This window comes from Lissotriton helveticus, chromosome 8 (genome assembly GCF_964261635.1).
Source record: "Lissotriton helveticus chromosome 8, aLisHel1.1, whole genome shotgun sequence".
NCBI classification, from domain to species: Eukaryota; Metazoa; Chordata; class Amphibia; order Caudata; family Salamandridae; genus Lissotriton; species Lissotriton helveticus.
The window spans coordinates 1,058,881,877-1,058,907,470 of NC_136069.1; the positions used below are offsets into that span (position 1 = coordinate 1,058,881,877).

The window sequence follows — 25,594 nt, forward strand, 5'->3', positions numbered from 1 at the left end:
TCGCATTGTCTTTTGCTCACAGTTGACTTTTTTCAACTTAATGTAGGAAACTCGTAGCTATTGTTGGGTGTTTTCCATTCTGATTTTTGTGTACATTTCAGTAAATTATTTGCTGTGGAATCCGAAAACTTTCTGGACAAAAGACCACGTAAAGACAGCCACAGCCAAAACTGCTGATCTAGTTTATAATACTCTATGCAACCAAATATCCTGAAGCAGATTATACTCTTTTCAAAACATTTTAAGATGATAATAAATAATAAATAAATATAGTCTTTTTGCAGTGCATGAGCAACTCGAAAAGATTATTCGGTGGAAAACGAAAGTACTGTGCCTAAAGCCTAAATTGCAATTAGGATGCAGAGAAATACTGCTCTGTTCAGAAGCCATAACAACATAAATATAGATAAACATTTCTGGTTCGAAAACTGATTAAAATTTTTATTGCACACAGTAAAACTCTATTTAAGACTATTGCACGCCGTTCAAATACATTTAGTGTATTCTTAGGTCTGAAAACATCAATAACGATAAAAAGAAACAGCAGCATATATTACAATTTAAAAAGAGAATTAATAAATTCAACACTTTCATTAAGCACAGTATTATTTTTTGAAAATACGCCTATATTAAAATAAAAAGGGTGGGAAATGTATTTTTCAGCTAAACCTAGGTCTCCATGAAAACAAAGGGGCCGATTAGGATGGCGGTGAATCCGCATCCTGCGGGCCGGCGGAAGCCACCGCCGGCCCGGAGGATGCGGATTCACCGCCAGGGTGACAGAAAACACCCACTGCCAGATTAGGATGGCGGTGGGATCAGCGGCGGATGGCAAGTCCGTCCGCCGCTGATCCGCGGTGTATGCTGGCAAATATGGTGGCGGTGTCTGCAAGACACCGCCAGCCATATTAGGATGCATGCGGAAACATGCTTTTCCACGGCGGCTTTTCCGCCGTGGAAAAGCATGTGGTCTTTGTTGCGGGCCCCCAAGGTGTCGGGGGTAGGGGGTGCACATGGGGGGTACCTATGGTACCCTCCAGCATTTACATGCACAAAGCGGCAGGCACCGCGCGGTGCCTGCTGCTTTGTGCACTTAAATGTAAAGCATACATTTTTAACCTTGCGGCGGGTGCTGCTTCAAGCAGCACCCGCCGCAAGGTTAAAGATACGGGATGTGACCGCCAGGGGGGTGATCACACCCTAATTACACCGGAGGGACCGCCGCTGCCCCTGCGGACGGTCCCTCCACCTCGGGGGTGGCGGACGGATGCAGGTCCGTCCGCCATCCTAATAGGCCCCAAAGTTCGATAAATGGAACTGCATTATAAAGTGGAATTTATAAGTAGACAAGGGGAAAAGGGCAGTCAGTTTATTAGCACTTATACCACATTATCTGTTTGGAGCAAGATCAAAAACTATTTTTTTTAATTGTCTTTATTCAATACTGCACGAGTATCATATTACATGTTGGCCCATCAGGCCGCGTAACAAGGGAGAAGAATACAGAACCACAGATTAGCGTGCACTCCAGGAGAGCAGTGCAGGATATCGCAGCAGCCTGAATGTTTGCCCATAAGCTCCGCTCACATATGTCATTGAGGCGTGCGCTGTCTTGCGCGACATGCAGAGCATATCCCATGTAGAGAAACATGCACAGCACAGACCAATATAACAATCAGAAACTATAATAAACAACGTGGAAGCGAAAGGTAGGCAAGAGACAGTCCCTAATAAAGAGAGAAAAGAAAGGAGAACTAAAAAGATCTTCAAGTAGCAGGTAGAGAAGCAGATATGGACGTGTGCAAAGCCCCTCAATTCCCCAGTGGCACTGCTACACTGCATCTAGCAGCGAAAAGCATACCCTGGTAGCAATCAAGAGCAGCACAGTCTGCCAGTATAGCTCTGCTGTGAAATCAATTAATGGTGTATTTAAGGAAGCAGTTCTCTTTCATCCCCCAGAACTCCTCCTCCGGGTCATTGGCCCAACCCGCTATCTGCCCAGTCACCGGCGCTCCCACCCACGCATCACACACAGCCATAGTCTGTACATCAGCTAGGTCAGCCATGCAAGGGGTCAATCCTCCACAGTTAGCGCAGGAGTAGCAGGGTCCATTATCTGCGGTGAGTCTTCAGCCCCCCTCACCCTGGCCCTCATCCGCCTGCAGGCTCACCAGCAGATCAAAAACGTAAGTGCCCTTTTTGCTTCCAAATTCTTACTGCCTAATGCCATGCAATTCATGATTTTGGTAATTTGTACAATAAAAGTTTCAATTCAGTCAATCCCTTGTTAATTAACATAGGTATCAATAATCAATCTTTCTAACTGTATTGAAACTATATTAGGCGTGTAATATAACTGAGTAGTCGTACAAAAACGTTGAGACCCACATTCTTCTTATTCTCTGGCGATAATCACTTAACACTTATAATTTACTGTTAATTATCCCTGTAAATGTCTTCCCCCAAAGGAAAATGACAATTTATATGTTCATATATCTTCATCAGTAATGTATAACAAGCATTAGTAATGCATCGGTTTCGCCTATGTGATGAATAATAAGCTGTTTTTATCAATCACCATCCGGGACAAAGGAAAGAGCTCCCTGACAAGTATCACAGGAGTGGATAGTATTTGCGCAGCGGCCAGAGCTGCTGACTTAGAGCTGGAGAACTCATTTTGAGTCTTTGGCAGCGCAACATCCTGTGATTCTGGGTAAATCACTTAATCTCTCCTAGTGATAAATTGGTCTATATAAATCTGCTGCAAGACCAAAAAGCAGAAAGAGGCAAAACGTAACAAGAAAATAGTTCCACCAAAGCAGTTGTTAACAGTATTTCGGCTACGGGAAACTGATAAGAGAAGCAGATGACGAACAAGCATTGGTAAATGCAGGAAAATATGCTACAGCTCATAGAAATGGTGGTAAAACAAGTGGCAAGCACAGGAACCAGGAAAGAGAGGATGTAAGCCCTTTTAAGTTACTAATAAAAACAATAGATTTCACAAGCACCGTACAAGCACTGTGCAGGCGAAACCTAAAAATATTGAGTCTCCACTAAGTATCCTAAAAGAAAACACAGGAGAATAATATTTTCCAGTGCCTAAATTTTCATTCATAATCAGACCTGCTGCATTTTAAGAACACATACATTAAAAGAATAATAGTACAGAAAAATGTTATCACCCAAAAGTGAAGGCCATATGCTTGCAATAAAAATGTATGCGAAAAATTACATCTCACTCTGGTTGATGTCTTGGAACGCTATTGTGCATACTGTATCATTGATTCAGCATTTCAAAATGTCTGTCACATTTAAAAGCAAAGTGGCATTATCTTTGCCCAGTAAAACACTTCTCACTTTATCCACAACTGCATTCCAAGATGGCCACCCAGTAAATATTGCAAGACTGGTAATAATGTGGTGGGTATTTTGTGAAAGTAAAACAATGATACACTATGGACAATACCATTACAATAATTCCACCGAGTTCAGAAGCAGTGGGCAGCCAGGATTAAGCCCACTACATACAGAATAAGCAGTGCAGCAGAAGGTGAAGTGAGCAAGCTGCTCAGTAGCATTGTATGGCTAGCTGTCAGCCACTCTAATTATTCTGATAGGATTAAAGAGAAGCGAGGGACTAAATGAGTGCCCCCACCAACACTGGCACTGAAGCATACTCATTTTCACGCAGATGAACACTTGACCAGACAATATACACTCCCTCAACTGGACAATATAGCCAGGGCCACTTGAATTATGCGATTGGGTGGCTGCAGTAATTTTCACATAATTATAGATTTGCCGCCACATAATCTGCTGTATCATCTGCAGATTTTAACAAAACTTAAAACAAATTCTAGCTGAAGCAGTTCAAAAGTTACTAAAAATGCAGCTACATGTGTTAATGTGCAGTGGAAGGCCCTTTGCAAAGCTAGACTGATAACCAATCGGATGCTTATTGCTATATTTGGGTATGAAGCTGGTACTGATGAGGCGCACCCAATGGACAGACAGTGTTACCAAGTTTAAAAATTATGACATAATGTAGTAATAATATTACAAAGTGTGCAGCAGTATGACATATAGATTGCCTTTTTTTGCCGCATAACTTACTCAACCCTGTAGCATAATTTAGCTGTCTCCTGTCGCATTATTCCAGTGACCCTGAATATAGCCAACAGCTGAACTGGACTGACCCATAGTCCAAAACTAAATGGTATCATGTGTGGAAGCAAAATGTGAATGATGACGAAGGGCTGAAGGGGGCTGACCCAAAGCCCGTCTATGTGTAATTGGAAGACTTTGGGTTATTGGTTGAGGAGGGTGGAACCCTTCTCAAGGGACAACCACAATCCTTGTCAGGGTGAACCACAAAAGTCACTAATTGTGCTTAACACTCTGGTAGCGTGCCACAAAAAGCAATCAGGCTTAACTTAGAGGGATTGTGCAAATATTTATGCAACACACAAACAGTAATAAAGTGAAAACATAACACAGGAAAAATCAAAAACTAAATTAGAAAAGACTACATTTTAAGAACTAAAATGAGACCAAAATGATAAACATCCAATCTTCAGAACCGGAGATTATGTAATTTCAAAGTTTGTGCAGGTTGTATGTCAGAACCAGGGAGGCATTTACCACGCCTGCATTAACAAAGCAGTTTGAACCACAAATGTGTCTTAACAGCGCATTCCTTTACCACGCAAGTCGTTAAAATGATTTGCCTTAGGGAAAGCGCTAGACTTTTAAATAGTATTATTTACTATTCCAACTGCAGTCTGCGCAACAGTAGGGAAAGTATTGGACTTAAATTCGAACATCAGTGTAACAACACTTTGCTTAAGGCAAGTCATTGTAATGACTTGCGTGGTAAAGGAATGTGTTGTAAAGACACGTTTGTGGTTCAGACCATGCTGTAAGGCACTGCGTTGTTCGAGCTGTGATGTAAAGGCTGTTTCCCGTTCGTGCTAGACCAGGGGAAAGTCAAGTTCAGGTTAACTGCAAAGGAGCGTGGGCCAAATACAGGGACCAGGTTAGTACCACTGAAAAAGTTACATTCTCAAAGTCCGGCATGTAAAGTACAGTTCAGGGGAAAGGACGACACAAGAAGCAGCGAGAGCGTTACGGATGCTCACTGCTGTAACGCGTAGAGCAGGCCTGGCGTCGCAGACAGTTACTGATGGAGGGTGAAGATGCTGTTGGGCGCCGCCGATGGTTGTTGCTGGAACGTTGCGTTGGTGGTCTCCATGGACTGTTGTTGATGTAGCACAAAGTACAGAATGATAGTTGCAGGTTGTCACTGACAATCGCTGTAGCAAGAAGAGTTGGCTTCATCAGAGCTTCGCGTTGGTTGTCGTCGCGGGTGGCCCATTCACAGTTGAGAACAGGCCGAAAGTTCAGGATTTCTCCTCCCTTTCAGAGGAGTGCACTCTGGGCCAACCAAGGGTCTAGGACCTGTAGAAGCACCTCTTGGGATTCAGGGACTCACTTTAGCACAGGCTAGCTGGGAGGGCACAGGCAGGTCCAGTTGCACAAGGTCAGTTGGGCAGTTGCAGGGAGGCTTCTGTAGCTTGTTGTGTCCCTGTAGCTCAGAACAAGAGGGCCGCTAACTAGCCCTTTAAGTTACGTTGGTGGTCCACTCTTCTTTCCTCAGGCAGCAGGGCAGTCCTTCCAGCAGCAGTACATTCCTTCATCTGAGTCTTCCATGGGTCCAGAAGTGATCTGATGAGTGGCTTAGGAGGTCCAGCCTTTGAAGTGGGGGGACTCCCTCTTCTAACCCACATCTGGTTCTAGAACATTCCTTCATTCCCCTGCCTAGGCCCCAAGTAGTCTAGGGTGATAAAAGACTGGTGCCAGGTTTCTTTGTGAGTGTGCTGGTGGGGGCCTTTTGAAGTGTAAGAGGAACAGGGAACAGCTCCACCCCAGCCATCTTGCCAACACCTAGTGCTCCTTTGTCTTACTGTTTTGGAGGAATACTCAAAGGGCAACTGCCACTCTGGAAATCAGACTTTACCAATAAAGAGTAACGACGCCAAAAAACCCCTGTGATTCTGGGCAAATCACTTAATCTCCCCGTGCCTAAAAAAAAATAAAAAAATTAAAAAATGAGTGTGTCCTCATGTAACGTAACTGGTGCTATGTAAAGCGCTCTGATAACTGATTCGGGTCGGTTCTAGTTCGCGCTATATAAAACTCCGAAAAAAAAAAAAAGAGCATTTTAAATTACAAGCATGACAGGCTGCAATGCCAGGCCTGAGACATGTTTAAAGGGCTACTTAAGTGGATGGTACAATACGTGCTGTAGACCCAGTAGTCAAATTTAATTTACAGGCCTGGGTACATGAAGTACCATTTACCAGGGACTTACAAACAAACTAATGTGTCAATTAGGTGTAGGCCAACTATATCATGTTTTCGGCAGAGATCACAAGCACTTTACCACTCGTCAGCAGTGGTAAAGTTCACAAAGTCCTAAAGCTAACAAAAACAAATTGAGCAAAACAGGAGGGATGAGGCAAAAAAAAGGCTGATCCGGCAGAGAGGGCCAGGTCCAACAGTATAATGCACACATATATCAAATAAATATATGAACAAGTTACTTACCTTTGATGTTGCCTTTTCTGGTAGAGACTATCTAGCTACAGATTCCTTACCTTAGAATATTCCTCAGACGTCAGACTTGATCCGGACATTTTTGGTGAGCAGTACCCCTTAGCACCAGTAGGTGGCACTGTTTAGCTCTGCATGGTGTCAGCGGCATCGTATGTGCCAGAAGTGATGTGCATGACACCTATATAGGCACCACCCCAGTTCTCTGACATCAGTATGTTTTACAGACTTCCCTCACAGAAGCGCGGAGCCATGAAGAAGACTGACCACTGCTGCATGAAGCTAGGGCCCTTAAAGGGGAAAAATCCTTCTGTCTGAAATCCATTCGCAGAGCTGGGAGGATGGGTGGGTCAGTACGAAATCTATAGCTAGATAGAGTCTCTACCAAATAAGGCATTACCAAAGGTAAGTTACTTGTTCATCTGATTGCAGTTAAAAGTCTCTGATTCCTTACCTTAGAATAGATACCCCAGAAATACTTCCCTGGAGGTGGAGCTGCAAAATGGATTAGAATAGAAAGTCCTGTAGGACTGAACTGGCAAAATGCCCATTTCACAAGACCTGACTGTCCAGGCAGTAGTTCTTTGAAGACGTGTGCAGGGAAGCCCACGTTGCTGTCTGACAGACATCCGGGACAGGTATTCCGCAAGCTAACGCAGTAGTCGCAGCCTTGGCTCTAGTGGAATGAGATCATAAACCTTCAGGAGCATGCTTTTAGACAAATGCATAGCAGAGCACTATCAATCATGTGATGGTCAATTTATGCAACACCTTTCCATTTTTTGGCTCAGACATACCCCTCAAAGAGTTGATCATCCACCGGAACTCTTGGGGGTCAAGGTAGAACAGCAATGCTCTATTTGGGTCCAGACAATAGAGTGTTTTCGCTTCTTTGGAGGGGTGAAGTGGAGCGTAAAAGGCAGGCAGGGTGATGGGCTGACGTACAAGAAAGGGGGTAACCAACTTCGGTAGGATGGATGCTCTAGTCTGAAGGACCAGTTTGTATGGGAAGATGTTAAGGTACAGAGGCTGAAATGACAGAGTCTTTGTCTCACTGACCCTCTGTGTAGAAGTTATCACCACCGTTGTTATGGTAAGGAACCTGAGAAGGCAGTTGTGTAATAGCTCGAAGGGAGCACACATCAAAAATGTGAGGACTAAGCTGAGGTCTCACTGTTGCATTATGTGAAGACATATCTTGAAGACCTTTGAGAAAACTATTTACAATAGGGCATTTGAAAAGGGATGCTGTTCTGACAACCTTAGAAATGTTGATGTGACCGACAGATACCCCTTCAATGTGCCCAAAACAAAGCACTGCTAGGCTAGGGTAAGAATATACAAAATATCTGGGAAACGGGTGAAGATAGAGGGACAACTTGCTTATCTGTACACAATGCCACAAACTTGCTCCAGCAGCAGGCGTATACTGTCTAGGTGGAGGGATGCTTGGCTGGCAAGATAAAATTGCAGACTTTCTGTGAAGATCTTAAGCTGTGAACTGTCACTGCTCAATCTCCACTCATGAAGGTGAAACATTTTCAGGTTTGGGAGCAGAACCCTGCCCTATTGCTGCGAGAGAAGAGGCAGCCTGATCAGAGGACTTGTGCTCATGCCCAACAGGTTGGGATATCAAACTCTCCTTGCTCAATTTAGAGCCACAAGAATAACTTGGGTCCAGTCCTTCATGATTTTTGTGAGAACTCTGGGCAGGAGTGGTATAGGGGGAAAGGCGTACCAGAGACCTGAGCTACAGTTGAAACGAAAAGTGTCTCAGAGTGAGAGTCGCCTAGGAAATTTCAGGGTGCATAACTGCTGACATTGCATGTTCACGAGAGAAGTGAACAGATCCAATCAAGGCTCTCTCCATTCTTAGAAGAGACCTTCTGTTACCTCCGGATGGAGACACCATTTGTCATCCACCAGGCATGGAAAGCTGAGTTTGTCTGCCCTGGCTTTCAGAAAGCCCACCAGGTGCTGAACCACCAAAGATGTGCCATGATGTTCAAGCCATGTCCAGAGGTGGCTGGAGCACGCGCTCGTGTTTTATGCATATCATTATGGCCCACATCGAAGAGACTAATGTTAACTCTTCTTTTTAGCACCTGCATCTTAAAAATTATCGCCATTGAGGGAAGTATCATTTTACCCGTGGGAATACACTTACCTGTTCGGTAAGAATACCTGTACTTCCCTGATGACCAAATTGTATCTCTCACCCATGCACTTCCCTGCTTTCATTGCTCTGTAAATTTGAATCCATTCCACAGTTCCTGTCTTCCGCTGCTACTCCTGGTTCGTACTTACTACAGATCCATTGGACTGACGCTCATATAGATGGTTGCCTGCTTTTCACACCCTTCTTAGGGGTAAGTGGTTAACTAAGCTAATTTTCAGACCTATTGACGTTATTTTCCATAATAAATGGTATTATAGCTGAATTTTTGTTTATCATGATTCCACAGCTCCCGGCTGGGATCCCTGTGAGTCTTTTTTGTTCACCTCTACTACACTGTGTCACAACCTTTTGTTTCCTAGCAGCGCAAGCTCCTTTCAGGTGTGCTAAGATCCTGCTTGAGCATAGTTCCTACTAACTATTTGTCAGAAGACACTTTTTAATGATGGCCCACATGCTGACATTGCCCTTACATTATACTTCATAGGTGTCCCAACATTGACAAGTCCTGAGGAGACCGACATCCGCCATGGGTCGAAACATCGTCTGCAGTTGAAAAGAGACAGACCGTGATCAACAGTTGCTTAATTTTCCAACTGTTGTACATTGAATGGATATATTGGACTATGGTTGTCTCTTTCTTGTGTAAAACAAATGAAAAATAGAAACCTTCCGTTCACTAATTTGTTAAAAACAAAATTTTTTGGTTCACGATACTAGTTTAGGTTCTTTCAAAAATTCACTTGGAACACACCGTCACTTGGTACATTTTGTATGTTACTATTTTATGTATTATGTGTAAAAAATTATTGATCTATGTTGATATAAACTATGCAAATGTTTTGACAAACTTGACCCAATGTGTAGTCAGCTTCTTGTTTTACATCCAAAACACCACCCTCATTGCCATTGTGCATAAATACTTATTATAAGTGTTTTTGATATTTACCCACTGGAGCCGTTGTTGTTTTCTTGAGTAGGGTTCCCTTGTTCCCCCTTCAGATGTCCAGAGGTGCAGCACCTCTTGACAAAGTGTCCACTCCCCACCCCACCTGGATTACCTCATGGCTGTGGTGTTGTCCATGAACACCTGTACCAGCTTTCCCTTGATTTAAGTAAGAAAGGCCCACTGCAAAGCCCTTATATGCCAACGGACATGTGTCACAAGAGAGATGCAGGAGGTCACGCAGCCCAACAGCCTCAGAGTCAGTCTCACTGAAATCCAGTATAGAGGCCGAAACATTGGTATCATAGCCTGAATATCCTGGACTCCCCGCTCGGGATGATAGGCCCAAAATTGCACTGTGTCTAGAACAGCTACAATGAAAGGGGTGAGCCCACCTTCAACAGCCAATAATTAAGGTAGGAAAAGACTGGAATCTCTGAAATCCGCAGATGAGCTGCAATCACCACCATCACTTTTGTGAACACCCGAGGGGCACTGGTAAGGCTGAAGGGGAGCACGGCAAACTCAAAATGCTCTCAGCCGACTAAGAAGCGTAGGTAAGGCCTGTGGGCAGGCAGGGCCTTAAAGTGAAAATAAGCATCCTGTAAGTCCAGTGATACCATCGAGTCTCCTGGGTCCAGCGCAGACAGGACTTGCGTGAGCATTTTGAATTTCTCCTTTTTCAGGAAGAGGTTGAGAAGGCACAAGTCTAAAATAGGACGAAGGCGTCAGTTCTTCTTGGGCAGCAGAAAGTAGTGGGATAGAAACCATGACCTACTTCTGGTGTCAATACCTTCTCTATAGCTCCCTTGGCCAAGAGAACTAACACCTCCTGATGAAGCAGGGAGAGGTGGTCCTCTGACAGCTTGTTGGAGGTAGGCAGTGTGGATGAGGAGGATCACATAGGGGATAGAGTAGTCTTTTTGGACTAGCAGCAACCCAACAGTCGATGTTATTGACCTACAGTGGTGCAGGTGAAGGCATATTCTGCTCTCCACTGGATGCCCATGGTGGTCAGTGGGCATACTAAAGGGGCTTGGGGGCGGCTGCCAAGGGGGTGGTGGACTGGCTCAACATCTGGCCGCCTGTCCACTGTGCTCTGTGTGAACTGCATCCTCAGCCAAGAAAATATTGTGCGGTTTCTTGACCAAGGTGGCTAGGCATGTAGAGGAGCGTTGGAAGCCCCTTCCGAAACCATGAAAGGTGCGGAAGGCCTACTGGTATTGGGAAGGGAACATGGAAGGGCCCAAGGACCTGGCAATAGCACTGCTGTCCTTAAAGCGGTTGAGCACTGAGCCCACCTTCTCTCCAAACAACCGAGCGCCATCATAGAGCATGTCCATGAGCAAGGCATGGACATACCCCGAAAACCCAGTGGTTCTAAGTCAGGTGAGGTGCCTTATGGGCCCCCAACCATGAAATCACTCTGACCAGCGACTCTGTTGTATTCAGCCTACAGCTGAAGGTTAACTTGACTGTGTCCCTCCCCTCAGGCCTCCTCCGAGAACACAGGCAGCACTTGCGCAACCAAGTCCAAGATAGTATGGAAGTATCAGTCAAAGAGGCACGTGTTGTTCACCGACCACAGTGCCAGGCTGGCGGAAGAGAACATCCTCGTCCCAAAGGTATCCAGCCTTTTGGAATCCATGTCCAGTGGAGTGGAAGGGAATGTGCTGGTGTTAACTTTGAAGGTGGGGGCCTGGATCCCCAAGCTCTCTGGAGATGGGTGCTGGGTGAGAAAACTGGGGTTTATGGGCTGGGGCTGAATACTCAAAAATAGGTGCATGTGAATACTTTCCACCAAGGAATTTTCCAGAACAAATCCAAGCAAAGAAGTAAGAATATAGGGGCAAAATGGCACCTGAGGTGTCAACGGCGGCAGCTTCTTACACAGTAACATTCAATCTGGTATTATTTGTATGTGTGCCTAATCAGAACTATGTTTATAGTGGTCCTCCAAGTATGTGGCTCAGAGTGAACTAGTCTGCAAAAACACTTTCATTTCTATTTTTGTGATCTGTTTAGAGGCCTTTACATGCAAGACTGCATCTCGTCAAATACCCCTTGTTAAATTTTCTATATATTATGGCAATCAATTTCTGAATCGAATGCTGTAGGAAGGGGGAGTCTCTAGTTGGCGCAGTGCAACACTGGCGACAAGCAGGGACTCTCTCTTCCCCGTCAGGGCTGAGGGCTACCTTCAAGACAACCTCTGCTTACCCTCTAGGTAGTGTGGCTTAAGCAGTCTTAGGCTAATCTCTGGGGCATATAGGGTTAAACATTTGCAATATCACACCATCACAACCAACCCACCACACAATGACACCAAACTGTATTTGTAAAAATATATGTTCTTTATATAAATTTCAAGCAGGCTTGTAAATACAGTCTTGGTTACTTCAAATGCAGGTTCCAGTTACTCTTTATGAAAAGGCACAGTTCTTGAATAAATGCGGTCTTTTGGGCCTTCTGCCCAGCTTTTAGAAAGGTTCCAGTGTCTTATAGCGCTTCAAGGCGCTTCCCGCTGTCTCCGCTCTAGAAATGAGTCACCCTTCGGGGCTCGACTCGGGGAGAGGGGGCCGCGGGCCTCAGGGAGCGTCAGGCGGGGCCTCGGGGGCCAAGAGCAGAGCGAGCCTCTGACTCTGGGGCGGCTCGTGCTGCAAAGCAAACAGCAGCGGTGAGGCTCCCGGGGTGCCCGAGATCAGACAGCGCGGTGCGAGCTCAGATTGCAGGACGCTCGCACCGCGGAGGGGCAAAGACAGTACCTTTCACTTCTTGTGGTGATCTTCGAAGAGGACGGCTGAAGGGGGAGCTGTCCCACGTCGCGTTGCTTCCTTGGCGGGCGAGGCGAGCGGCGGCTCGAGGCAGCAGGTCACGGGTCACCCGGGGGCGGCGGTGCTCGATGGGGGCTCAGGTCCTTTTACTCCGTCTTCTCTTTTGTCCTGACGGCGGCGGCTGGGTGTGGCGCAGTGGCAGTACGGTCCCCAAGTGCGGGACGTACCCAGCCAAAGTGCCGGTCGCGGTGATGTCCCTTCAGCGGGGCAGCAGGCAGGACGCTGATAGCGGGGGAGGACAGAAGGGCGGCAGTCCGTCTTTGCGGGGGCGTCTACGGCGCTGGGGCCCAGTAGACCTCGATGCTTGGACCGGACGGGTCCTCCATTACTTTGTTCGTGTGGGGCAGAGGGCAGACGCCGTCACGATGCTCGGGCCAGCGGCGGCTGGGCCTCACGGTGCTAGGGCGACTGGCTGACCCCACGGTCACGGTGTGCAGGGGGATGGATGCCCTCGTCCTCCTCAATCAGCGCTGCAGCGATAAGCAGCACACACAGCAGATGCCTTGGTCAGGGGTTAGCGCTCACTGTTCCTGGAGCGCTGGTCAGGGGGCAAGTTCAACAGCAAGCCCTTGGAGATCTTTCAGCAGAGTTTGGCACAAAGTTCAAAATAAAAGCAAAAGTCTCTTGTAGTCTTTTCTCTTCCTCTTCTTTGGCAGCAAGGCACCAGACACAGGCCAGAGTCAGTACTCCTCCTTGTAGTCCTTCCAGGTCCTTCTCTTCGGGCAGAGTGTCTTCTGTAGCACAAACAGGATCTAATTTACAAGGAGCAGGGCTCCTTCTTTTATACCCAGTTTCTTTTGTTCTAGCAAGCCAGGGGGGCCTCTGCATAACTGCTCCAGTCTCTGAGCACTTGTTGTGGGTACTTCTGGCTTCTGCATTCAGTGTGAGGGCAGGCACATCAGCCGCTCCCCAGGGGGGCGGAGCCGGCATTGTGAAGGCAGGGGCAGCTTGAGCACCTTGTTGACAGGCTTCGGTCCTTCCTGGGCCAGGTGCAGGCTGAGTCATCAGTCGCTCCCCAGGAGGGCGGAGCCAGCATTGTGGAGGCAGGGGCACAGCCTGATGCATCATTCAGGGGAAACTCCCACCACCCACTAAGGGGTCATCCTGCTAATCACTACCTGTCAACTCCCAGCCCTGTCACTCACACACACCAGACAGTCAGATCCACATCCAAGCAGAGGCGGGCTGAAATGGTTAGGCCAGCAAATGCTAACTTTCTAAAAGTAGCATTTGCAAACACAGGATATTAAAATAAACTTTACTAAAAGAAGTATTTTATTATTCTGAGTTCAGGCATACTAAACATTAATTTCTACCATGTTCCCTGAGCCTGCTGGGATTATAGAGTGTAATAATTCCAGCAGCCCATCTGGCCTAAAGGGAACTGGTAGCCTTACAATAGTGAAAAACGAATTTGGCAGTAATTCACTATTAGAACATGCCACACACATCAGGGCATGTTCTACCTTACACTTACAATGCACCCTGCCCTCAGGCCTACCATAGGGGTGACTAATATGAAGTTAAGGGAAGGTTTAGGGGCTGGCAAGTGTGTGCACTTGCCCAGCCAGCATGACAGTACCCGACTGCACGCAGGTTCTGCACTGGCAGACCCTAGACACATTTTAAGGCTGCTTCTGTGGGTGGCGCAACCAGCGCTGCAGTCCCACTAGCAGTATTGGCATTCACAAGCCCTGGCACTCCTGGTGCACTTTACTAGGGACTAACAGTATATCCAATGAACCAATCAGGGACATCAATCACAGGTACACTTTACAGTAGGGAGCACTTGCACTGCGGCACGGGTTGGCCGTGGCGCAGTGCCCTGAGTAGCAGACACCAGCAAAACATTTGAGGCACAACAGCAAAAAGTGGAAGGGAAACTCACGCCAAGGTGCCAGGTCTAACACGTGTCCCCTCCAGCTGAAATGTGGGGGGAACTACCTTTCCCCAGGGAGTTCCTCATCACTAAGGCGGAAAAATCTGGACAGACCATCAGCGTTGGCGTGATCTGTGCCAGGGCGGTGTTCCACCGTGAAGTCCATACCCTGTAGGGAGATGGACCACCTCAACAGTTTTGGGTTCTCACCCCTCATTTGCATCAACCATCTGAGGGGCCTGTGGTCTGTCTGAACCCGGAAGTGAGACCCAAACAAGTAGGGTCTTAGCTTCTTCAGCGCCCAGACCACAGCAAATGCTTCTCGCTCTATTGCACTCCACCTACTTTCCCGTGGAAGTAACCTCCTACTGATGAAGGCTACGGGTTGGTCCCAGCCCTCCTCAGTCATCTGTGAGAGAACAGCCCCTACACCATGCTCTGAAGCGTCTGTTTGCACTATGAATTCCTTGGAGAAATCAGGAGCCAGGAGCACGGGCGCCGTGCACATGGCAGTCTTCAGGGTGTCAAAAGCCTTCTGACAGGTGTCAGTCCAAATCACATTCCTGGGCTGCTTCTTAGAAGTCAGCTCTGTCAAGGGGGTCACAATAGTGCCATAGCCCTTGAGAAACCTCCTGTAATACCCAGTGAGCCCCAGGAAGGCTCTCACTGCAGTCTGGGTCTTGGGGGGTTCCCAAGCCAGGATGGTCTCAATTTTGGGTTGCAGGGGTGCCACCTTGCCACTCCCCACTTGGTGTCCCAAGTACACCACTGAACCCTGCCCAATCTGGCACTTGCTTGCCTTGATTGTGAGGCCTGCCTTGCGCAGCGCCATCAACACTTCCCAGAGGTGTCGCAGGTGTTCTGGCCAGGTGCCACTGAACACTGCGATGTCATCCAGGTAGGCGGCACTGAACTCATCCAGCCCAACCAACACCTGGTTGACCAACCTCTGAAAGGTGGCAGGGGCATTCTTCATCCCAAATGGCATAACCCGAAACTGGAAATGCCCATCTGGTGTGGAGAATGCGGACCTCTCCTTTGCCCCATCGGTCAAGGCGATCTGCCAGTACCCAGACGTTAAATCAAACGTGCTGAGGAACCGGGCAGCCCCTAGCCGATCAATGAGCTCATCAGCTCTGGGGATAGGGTGCGCGTCAGTCTTGGTGACTGAATTGAGTCCTCTGTAGTCCACACAGAACCGGAGTTCAGGTGTGGCTCCCGGCGCAGCAGCCTTTGGGACCAAGACCACGGGGCTGGACCAAGGACTGCTGGAAGACTCAACCACCCTAAGAGCAAGCATCTTGGAGACCTCCTCCTTGATGCAGGCCCTGACCCTGTCAGTTACCCTGTAAGCCTTATGCTTCACAGGTAAGCTGTCTCCTGTGTCCACATCATGGACGCACCAATCTGTGACACTAGGAACCAGGGAGAACAGATCTGGAAACTGCCCCAGCAATTGGCGGCAGTCTTCCTGTTGCTCAGGGGTCATGGTGGGTGAGAGGTTAACTCCATCCACTGACCCATCTTTCTCACAGGCCACTAAGAGGTCAGGAAGAGGCTCAGACTCCTCTTCCATTCCATCATCAGTGGCCAACAGCATGCCCACTTCGGACCTTTTCAAGTGGGGCTTGAGGCGGTTAACATGGAGGACCCGTAAAGGATTCCTGGGCGTCTTCATGTCCACCAAGTATGTCACTGAGCTCTTGCGCTCCACAACCTCAAATGGGCCTGTCCACTTATCCTGAAGTGCACAGGGTTCCACTGGGGCCAAGACATACACCTCCTGTCCAGGCTGAAGCTCTACCAGAGTGGCATTCTGGTCGTACCACCGCTTCATCTCCTCCTGGCTAGCTTCCAGATTTGCCTCAGCAAGTTGTCTGAAGCGCCTGGTTTGGTTTCTGAAGGCCAGCATGTAGCTATATACATTCTGGGGAGGTTTCCTGGGAGATTGCTCCCAGCCTTCCTTTACCAAACTCAGTGGTCCTCTCACGGGGTGACCATACAGCAGTTCAAAGGGGCTGAACCCTAGGGACTTCTGTGGCACCTCGCGGTATGCAAAGAGCAGGCATGGAAAGAGGACGTCCCACTTACGCCTCATTGGACCTTCTAGGCCCATGATCATGCCCTTCAGGGTTTGGTTGAATCTCTCAACCAACCCGTTTCCTTGGGGATGGTAAGGTGTGGTGAACTTGTAGGTTACACCACACTCTTGCCAAAGGGACTTCATATACTTGGATATAAAGTTGGTCCCCCTGTCGCTCACCACCTCTAGAGGGAATCCCACTCTGGAGAAAATTCCCATCAGTGCACGCCCCACCACGGGGGCCGTCACTGTCCTCAGAGGGATGGCTTCAGGGTACCGGGTGGCATGATCCACCAAGACCAGGATGAACCTGTTGCCCATGGCTGTCTTGGGGTCCAGAGGCCCAACAATGTCAATACCCACTCGTTGGAATGGCGTACTGACCACAGGGAAGGGTTGGAGGGGAGCCTTGTTCTTCCCTCCGCTCTTCCCACTTGCCTGGCAAGTTGGACAGGTCCTACAATGAGCATCTGAGCTCTTGTGCATTTGGGGCCAGTAGAAGTGGGTGACAAGCCTGTCATAGGTCTTGTCCATCCCCAAATGTCCTGCTAAAGGCACATCATGAGCCAGTCCCAGTAGGAAGGCTCTGAACTTCTGGGGTACCACCAGCACACGGGCTGACCCAGGTTCAGCAGCCTTAGGCTCTGAATACAGGAGGTCATTCTCCCAGTACACATAATGTGTTTTGGCCTGAACACCATTGGCCTGGTCTGCAGCCTGCTGCCGCATACCCACGAGAGAAGGGCATTCTTTCTGCTCCCTGCAGAATTCCTCCCTGGAGGGGCCTCCTTCTTGCTGCCAATGGGTCAGCTCAGGCAGGTCCCCCAGTTCGGCAATCTGTTCCCCAGTAGGCTCCAGGGCATCCCCCTCAAGGTCTGCTTCCTCCTGGACCGTGGGAACTTCAGGGGCCGGTTTCCCGCGCACCCTGCGCCTTCTCCCTAAGGCCGGTTCCTGGGCCTCTCCTTCAGGCCCCAGGACCTCTTGATCACCCCTTCTGGCTGCCATTGACCGGGTGGTCACGCACGCCCAGTCAGGTAGACCCACCATCTTCAGGTGAGTCGTTTTCTCCACCTTTTCCCAAGGGGAGTCCTCCAAGTCGTTCCCTAGCAAACAGTCAACAGGCATGGCTTTCCTCACACAGACCTGCAGAGTACCAGAGACCCCCCCCCACTCGAAGGGAACTTGAGCCATTGGACATTGGCTCTCTGAGTTGTCAGCATTGACAACCCTACAATAGACATGGGGTACAACCTGCTCTTGAGACACCAGGTGATGCCTCACTGCAGTCACACTGGCTCCTGTGTCTCTAAGAGCCTCAGCTTTCCTACCATTGATGGTAACCACCTGCCCATATTTTTTAGTGTTAGAGGGCAGGTAGTTTGTAGGGACCATCTCACTGTCTCCTAGTGAGACTAGGGTCATCTGAACAGGATCTCCACCCCCCGGGACCATCACTTCTTCTCCTAAGTGAACACTGGTCACTTGTCGGGGCGGAGCACCAGTGGGTGCTGGTTTTCCAAACAGGCGACACTTGGGGTCACTGGCTATGTGCCCCGGGTCACCACATTTGAAACAATTGAAGGGCCCCTTTGGAACAGGTCTACCTGTCGGGGCCCCATTCTGCTTTGGGGGTGGGGGAGGCTGAGAACCTTTCTGCTGGTCCCCTTGGGGATTACTTTGGGGGCCTTTTTGGAACCCTTTCTGTTTTCCCTTGTCCCCCCCACTCTTCTGCTGGGGACCCTGCCCACCCTTGGCGGAGTCTCCCACTGGACCCTTGTGGACCCTGGTGCTGAGCCAGCGGTCCGCCTCCTCAGCAAGCTTCCTCGGGTTGGACAGCTTGCTATCAATCAGGTGCTGGCGTAACTCAGGAAAACATTGTTCAGACAAGTGCTCCCATGCAATTAAATCAAAGAGACCCTGAAAATCATTCACTTTGTTACCCTTCACCCAACCATCCAGTGCTCTGCAAAAAAAAGTCACAAACTCCACATATGTACTCCCAGGCCGCTTATTACACCCCCTAAACTTCTGCCTATACATTTCAGGGGTAAGCCCATACCTGGTCATTAAAGCTTCTTTCATATGGGGATAGGATCTCTGGTCTTCAGTGGGCAAATCTAGCAGGGTGTCCCGCCCTTCGCTAAGGAACCTTCCCCATAACCCCGCTCCCCAATCCTTCTCAGGGACCCGGTGGGAAAACATGGCTACCTCATATGCCCTAGACCACTGTCCTATGTCATCCCCCTTAAAGAACTCCTTAACTACATCTTTGGGGATGTGCACTCTTGACTCTACCTGCACCGGCGTTGCGCTGCCACCAGAGGGAGGATGATCCAAGGTTTTCTCTTTTAGACTCATCTCCCTCATTTTCACATCATACTCCAATTGGAGTTTTCGCTCTTCCAGAGCCATTCTTTTGCTTTCAAGCTCCATTTGGCCCTTTAAATTCAATTCTGCCAGCTTTATCTCATGATCCCTGGTTGCCTGTCTGTCTGCCAGCTCCTCTGGCGACAGGCCTCTGCCAAAGCTAATGACGCTGTCTGGTTTTTCCAGACTCACAGGATCCACAGGTGCACCCTGATCCTCAGGTGCCTTCCTAGATTCAAGCCAGGCTCTCATGGCCTTGTAGAACTCAGGTTTGTTTCTGCACCCTGCGTGTGGAACCTTGAGTTTCCTGCAAAAAAAACTCAACTGCTTCTTTGTGTAGTCATCCAGCTTTGATGCATCCCATTCTAGCTCCTGCGCACCAGAGGCTATGGACTCTCCTCCATCAATGCTGTTTGTGCCAGGCATGCTTGCAACACTAGGGATCTTCTTCTTTTAGCAAAATTAAGAACCAAAAAGTCTGTGGCTAAGATACTGGACTGTAATCACTGTGCAATGGTCAGTAGCTAAGGTAAAACACTGCAAATGTAAATTCGCGATCCTCACCGCTGCGTCCAATGTAGGAAGGGGGAGTCTCTAGTTGGCGCAGTGCAACACTGGCGACAAGCAGGGACTCTCTCTTCCCCGTCAGGGCTGAGGGCTACCTTCAAGACAACCTCTGCTTACCCTCTAGGTAGTGTGGCTTAAGCAGTCTTAGGCTAATCTCTGGGGCATATAGGGTTAAACATTTGCAATATCACACCATCACAACCAACCCACCACACAATGACACCAAACTGTATTTGTAAAAATATATGTTCTTTATATAAATTTCAAGCAGGCTTGTAAATACAGTCTTGGTTACTTCAAATGCAGGTTCCAGTTACTCTTTATGAAAAGGCACAGTTCTTGAATAAATGCGGTCTTTTGGGCCTTCTGCCCAGCTTTTAGAAAGGTTCCAGTGTCTTATAGCCCTTCAAGGCGCTTCCCGCTGTCTCCGCTCTAGAAATGAGTCACCCTTCGGGGCTCGACTCGGGGAGAGGGGGCCGCGGGCCTCAGGGAGCGTCAGGCGGGGCCTCGGGGGCCAAGAGCAGAGCGAGCCTCTGACTCTGGGGCGGCTCGTGCTGCAAAGCAAACAGCAGCGGTGAGGCTCCCGGGGTGCCCGAGATCAGACAGCGCGGTGCGAGCTCAGATTGCAGGACGCTCGCACCGCGGAGGGGCAAAGACAGTACCTTTCACTTCTTGTGGTGATCTTCGAAGAGGACGGCTGAAGGGGGAGCTGTCCCACGTCGCGTTGCTTCCTTGGCGGGCGAGGCGAGCGGCGGCTCGAGGCAGCAGGTCACGGGTCACCCGGGGGCGGCGGTGCTCGATGGGGGCTCAGGTCCTTTTACTCCGTCTTCTCTTTTGTCCTGACGGCGGCGGCTGGGTGTGGCGCAGTGGCAGTACGGTCCCCAAGTGCGGGACGTACCCAGCCAAAGTGCCGGTCGCGGTGATGTCCCTTCAGCGGGGCAGCAGGCAGGACGCTGATAGCGGGGGAGGACAGAAGGGCGGCAGTCCGTCTTTGCGGGGGCGTCTACGGCGCTGGGGCCCAGTAGACCTCGATGCTTGGACCGGACGGGTCCTCCGTTACTTTGTTCGTGTGGGGCAGAGGGCAGACGCCGTCACGATGCTCGGGCCAGCGGCGGCTGGGCCTCACGGTGCTAGGGCGACTGGCTGACCCCACGGTCACGGTGTGCAGGGGGATGGATGCCCTCGTCCTCCTCAATCAGCGCTGCAGCGATAAGCAGCACACACAGCAGATGCCTTGGTCAGGGGTTAGCGCTCACTGTTCCTGGAGCGCTGGTCAGGGGGCAAGTTCAACAGCAAGCCCTTGGAGATCTTTCAGCAGAGTTTGGCACAAAGTTCAAAATAAAAGCAAAAGTCTCTTGTAGTCTTTTCTCTTCCTCTCCTTTGGCAGCAAGGCACCAGACACAGGCCAGAGTCAGTACTCCTCCTTGTAGTCCTTCCAGGTCCTTCTCTTCGGGCAGAGTGTCTTCTGTAGCACAAACAGGATCTAATTTACAAGGAGCAGGGCTCCTTCTTTTATACCCAGTTTCTTTTGTTCTAGCAAGCCTGGGGGGCCTCTGCATAACTGCTCCAGTCTCTGAGCACTTGTTGTGGGTACTTCTGGCTTCTGCATTCAGTGTGAGGGCAGGCACATCAGCCGCTCCCCAGGGGGGCGGAGCCGGCATTGTGAAGGCAGGGGCAGCTTGAGCACCTTGTTGACAGGCTTCGGTCCTTCCTGGGCCAGGTGCAGGCTGAGTCATCAGTCGCTCCCCAGGAGGGCGGCGCCAGCATTGTGGAGGCAGGGGCACAGCCTGATGCATCATTCAGGGAAAACTCCCACCACCCACTAAGGGGTCATCCTGCTAATCACTACCTGTCAACTCCCAGCCCTGTCACTCACACACACCAGACAGTCAGATCCACATCCAAGCAGAGGCGGGCTGAAATGGTTAGGCCAGCAAATGCTAACTTTCTAAAAGTAGCATTTGCAAACACAGGATATTAAAATAAACTTTACTAAAAGAAGTATTTTATTATTCTGAGTTCAGGCATACTAAACATTAATTTCTACCATGTTCCCTGAGCCTGCTGGGATTATAGAGTGTAATAATTCCAGCAGCCCATCTGGCCTAAAGGGAACTGGTAGCCTTACAATAGTGAAAAACGAATTTGGCAGTTATTCACTATTAGAACATGCCACACACATCAGGGCATGTTCTACCTTACACTTACAATGCACCCTGCCCTCAGGCCTACCATAGGGGTGACTAATATGAAGTTAAGGGAAGGTTTAGGGGCTGGCAAGTGTGTGCACTTGCCCAGCCAGCATGACAGTACCCGACTGCACGCAGGTTCTGCACTGGCAGACCCTAGACACATTTTAAGGCTGCTTCTGTGGGTGGCGCAACCAGCGCTGCAGGCCCACTAGCAGTATTGGCATTCACAAGCCCTGGCACTCCTGGTGCACTTTACTAGGGACTAACAGTAAATCCAATGAACCAATCAGGGACATCAATCACAGGTACACTTTACAGTAGGGAGCACTTGCACTGCGGCACGGGTTGGCCGTGGCGCAGTGCCCTGAGTAGCAGACACCAGCAAAACATTTGAGGCACAACAGCAAAAAGTGGAAGGGAAACTCACGCCAAGGTGCCAGGTCTAACAAATGCCATAGTATCGCCATAGATCGAAGAAAGCACCGGATGGAAAACTAACTATCTGATCAATAGAGGTTTTCTAAAGGTTCTAGAATAACTACCAGAAAAACAACTTTCTACAATATAAAAGTGATCATTAGGAAGTACAAAGAATAAAATAGTGGTATAGTAATGTTGCTTTTATCAGGGAGTCGCCCAGAAACGACAGCCCGGATTAAATGCCTAATGTTGGAAAGAAAAGTGGCAGGCACAAAACCTTCCTGCAGTAAAGTTGAGAGAACTGAACGTTCAGTAAAGTTAAATCTATTCACATTCTCCGTTAATGGGCCAGACTGAAATGCCTTCCTGAGCAGTTGCAAACTCTAAAAAAAAAATGGCAACCTTCTAGTGATGCAGCCAGCCAAATAAAACAGGCATCAGTCAAAAGGAAATTGAAAAAAGGCAAATTAGACTGCAGTTGCTACAAAAATGGTGGGTAAGTTGAAAGGTGCTTCTCATCACAATGATATAGGAAGGAACCAAAAAAACAGGCCTTGCAATCACTAAATATGGCCTCCGGGACCAGTGCGGCTGCTATCATTGCTTAGTGCTGGGGGGACAATCAAAACTAAACACATCATTTTAATTATTAAAATTACACTTACCTGCCACGCCAACGGCCACCGCCTTGCTCCTCTCCTTTACTCTGTCTGCACACTGTGCAGGCTCCCAGATGCCAATCTCATTGCTTCTCTAATGCTGGGAATACAATTCCCAGTATGAGAGAAGTGCTGGGATGTATTTAAGTGGCTCCGTTTGCTGCTCAGACGGTGCCTGGCAGCGTGTGGTGTTTCTCCAACCTGGCTGCGCAACACAGCTGAGTTGCAAAAACCTAAGTGCGCATGTGTGTTTGGCCGGCAGACATGAGCACTTAAAAGTGCCCAGGATTGCCTGACCCTGCCCCGTTGAAGAATCACGTTGTCAGCTGCCAGACAGGCAAAAATAAAACGATAATAAAATGCTTTTATTATAATTTTATTTTTCCTCGTTTAGCAAGGGGGCACCGCTCCTCCGCTGTCCGGGATCAAGGGATTGTATTGAAATGTTGAGAACACTGGGATGCATATCTTTTTCATCTGTGACTGTAGTGGCACTCTGCAACTACTGTCGTTTTGATGAGGAAATCTGCTGAAATTGAATACCTGGAAGGTAATTGATAAACCATGGAGAGATTCAAGCTCTTTCAAATACATAGTCTTTGCCTTAGACACTAGGCAACACTTGACTGGGTCATCCTCTACTGGTTGGCTAAGTCAGTATGCTTACATCTGTAATAGGTGAAACTTCCATGAAACCTCAACTAAAATGCAACTTACACAAATCTATTGAAAATCTGAATTTGCAGCCATCAGGTCACACACTGAATCCAGCACGGTTACATGATATGGAGCCCTAGGGGCAGAGTTTCTCAACCCCCAATGACATTCTCCTGCTGCTGGATGAATGCTTTCCTTTGCATCATTCACAAATGCATCCATGGCAACTTTATTTTTTTTAAAGAGATAAAGCATGTCAAAATGCCTATGCTCTATCTACGTCACACACCAAAATCACACCGTGGCCAAAAAGGCAGAGGGGCTCTGCAGTTCATGGGTCCAAATTAAAAATTATGCCACCCCTTACAGAGGGAACTTGTGTGTGAACCTGGGTGGAGATACACAGAGAAGGACAAACCAGATAGAGGAGAGAAGAAGGTACAAAAGAAAGGAGCGGGAGACAGGGTGGGGACGAGGGATTCACCCGTGACAATATAGTATGTATAAGGCCTTGTACAAGGTTTTGAGTGAACCGCATTATGTCCTGTCAAAATGAATTAAAAGATTTATTTAAAAAAATAATAATAATCATCCCACCCCAATCAACATGGGCACCACAAAGTACCACAAGGCCTATAAAAGGAAGCTAAAAACTAGACTACCCAAATATTTGTGCCACCTCCTAATTCAGTTTCCTGTGTTGCACTCTATAACTATTCCTATTATGCCGGTCATTCAAACTTATCATGGCCTGCTTCTTAACTGGTCAATGTATTTTAGCATTCTGGCATATTGGGGCAAACGTTCGGAAAAATAGGATACATAGAGAAACAGTATCTGAGAGATATATCTTACCTCTGGCTGGGCGTATTGAAAAAGCAATTCCTCTTTCTGTAACAACTGGCTTCCAGCTAAATTCAGCAGGATAATTCCTACGATTGTACAAAGTGATTGTTGTTCTAATCCCACTCTCCGCCAAGAAGCTGGAGGATGGATACAGAATTAAGTCATCGGTAGACATCTCAAGGGCAACATGGACTGCCTTAGCTATTATTAACACATGGCCAGTGTGCTTCTGGTTAATGTTATAGGATATTGACCTACGAAAAAATAAACAAAATAAAACCATTACAAAGCAGATTTATGCATTGTGTGGTTGACCATTCCTATGATCAAATGCATTTTTATACAAGAAAAAATAGTTCAGTGAAGCAGCACACAAGATTTTAAATCAGATTTTAATACTTTTTAGTTTTCATACACACCTATCAATTTCAATCCGTCCACAAAATATCAGAGTATTAGACTCTAAAAATCAATCCATGCATGAAATACAATAACCAATTAGGTTTACAGCTGTCTCGAAAAGCACATCTTTTTTTTTAACCTCGAAAGGTACGTTTCAGAATGTAAAAAAGGTTACACGTGGAGCAAAAAGGGGAAACAACAAATTTCAAACATACATTTCTAACAATACTAAACATAATGGATTCTCCTTATACTGACAATTCGCAGGAATGGGGTTAGACTAGAGAAGTGCACACCTGGAAACCTATGATGACTAAAGATTCTGGGCCAGTCTTTTGTAGTTTAAATCGATGACAATTATAAAAACTTGCAAATATTATATTTTCTACGATTTTGTTGCTTGGACTCGATATGTTTTGCTTTGGAAAGAATGAAGTGTGAAAACGTTTTAACCACATTTAGTCTATATTACAACATATCGCCCTGCTAGACTGGCACTGTGCTTTTGGATCTCAGCTACGTGCATTGAGACCCCAGGAGAATGATACAATCATGCAAATGTTTATGTATCTGGAATCTCAGTCATCTTTTCTATTGATCAAAAGGCAGCAGGAGTGCCTGGTATACACTTGACAATAAGACAAGGATACCCAAGGAAGGAAAGGACAAAGCCCTTTCATAAAGTTTTATAGCCCGCCGTAGCGGGCTATACCGGCCATTAAAGGCCTGCTCCAGCATTGAATGAATGAATTTGTACTTGTAAAGCGCACTGCTGCCCCAGCAACGGGGCGTCCTGGCGCTGTACTCATACCGCTGTGGAACCCTTCCTGGCTTTTCCCTGTGAAATGTCCACTCCTGGGCACCCCCAAGGTGAAGCCAGGAATCCCAGCGCTGTTGGGGCCGTTGTGGAGATTAAGCAAACTATTGCCCAGAGTTGCAGAGTGGGACCCA

At 48.1% G+C, this 25,594-nt stretch overlaps 1 protein-coding gene across 1 annotated transcript in view; it reads right to left on the reverse strand.

Moving 5' to 3' along the window:
- The window catches only part of CFAP47 (cilia and flagella associated protein 47), a 2,858,849-nt gene that overhangs the window by 2,612,354 nt on the left and 220,901 nt on the right, over positions 1–25,594 (reverse strand). The window contains exon 15 of the mRNA XM_078657910.1: positions 24,251–24,495. Coding sequence (XP_078514036.1) covers positions 24,251–24,495 — 245 coding nt within the window. The remainder of the gene's footprint in view (positions 1–24,250; positions 24,496–25,594) is intronic.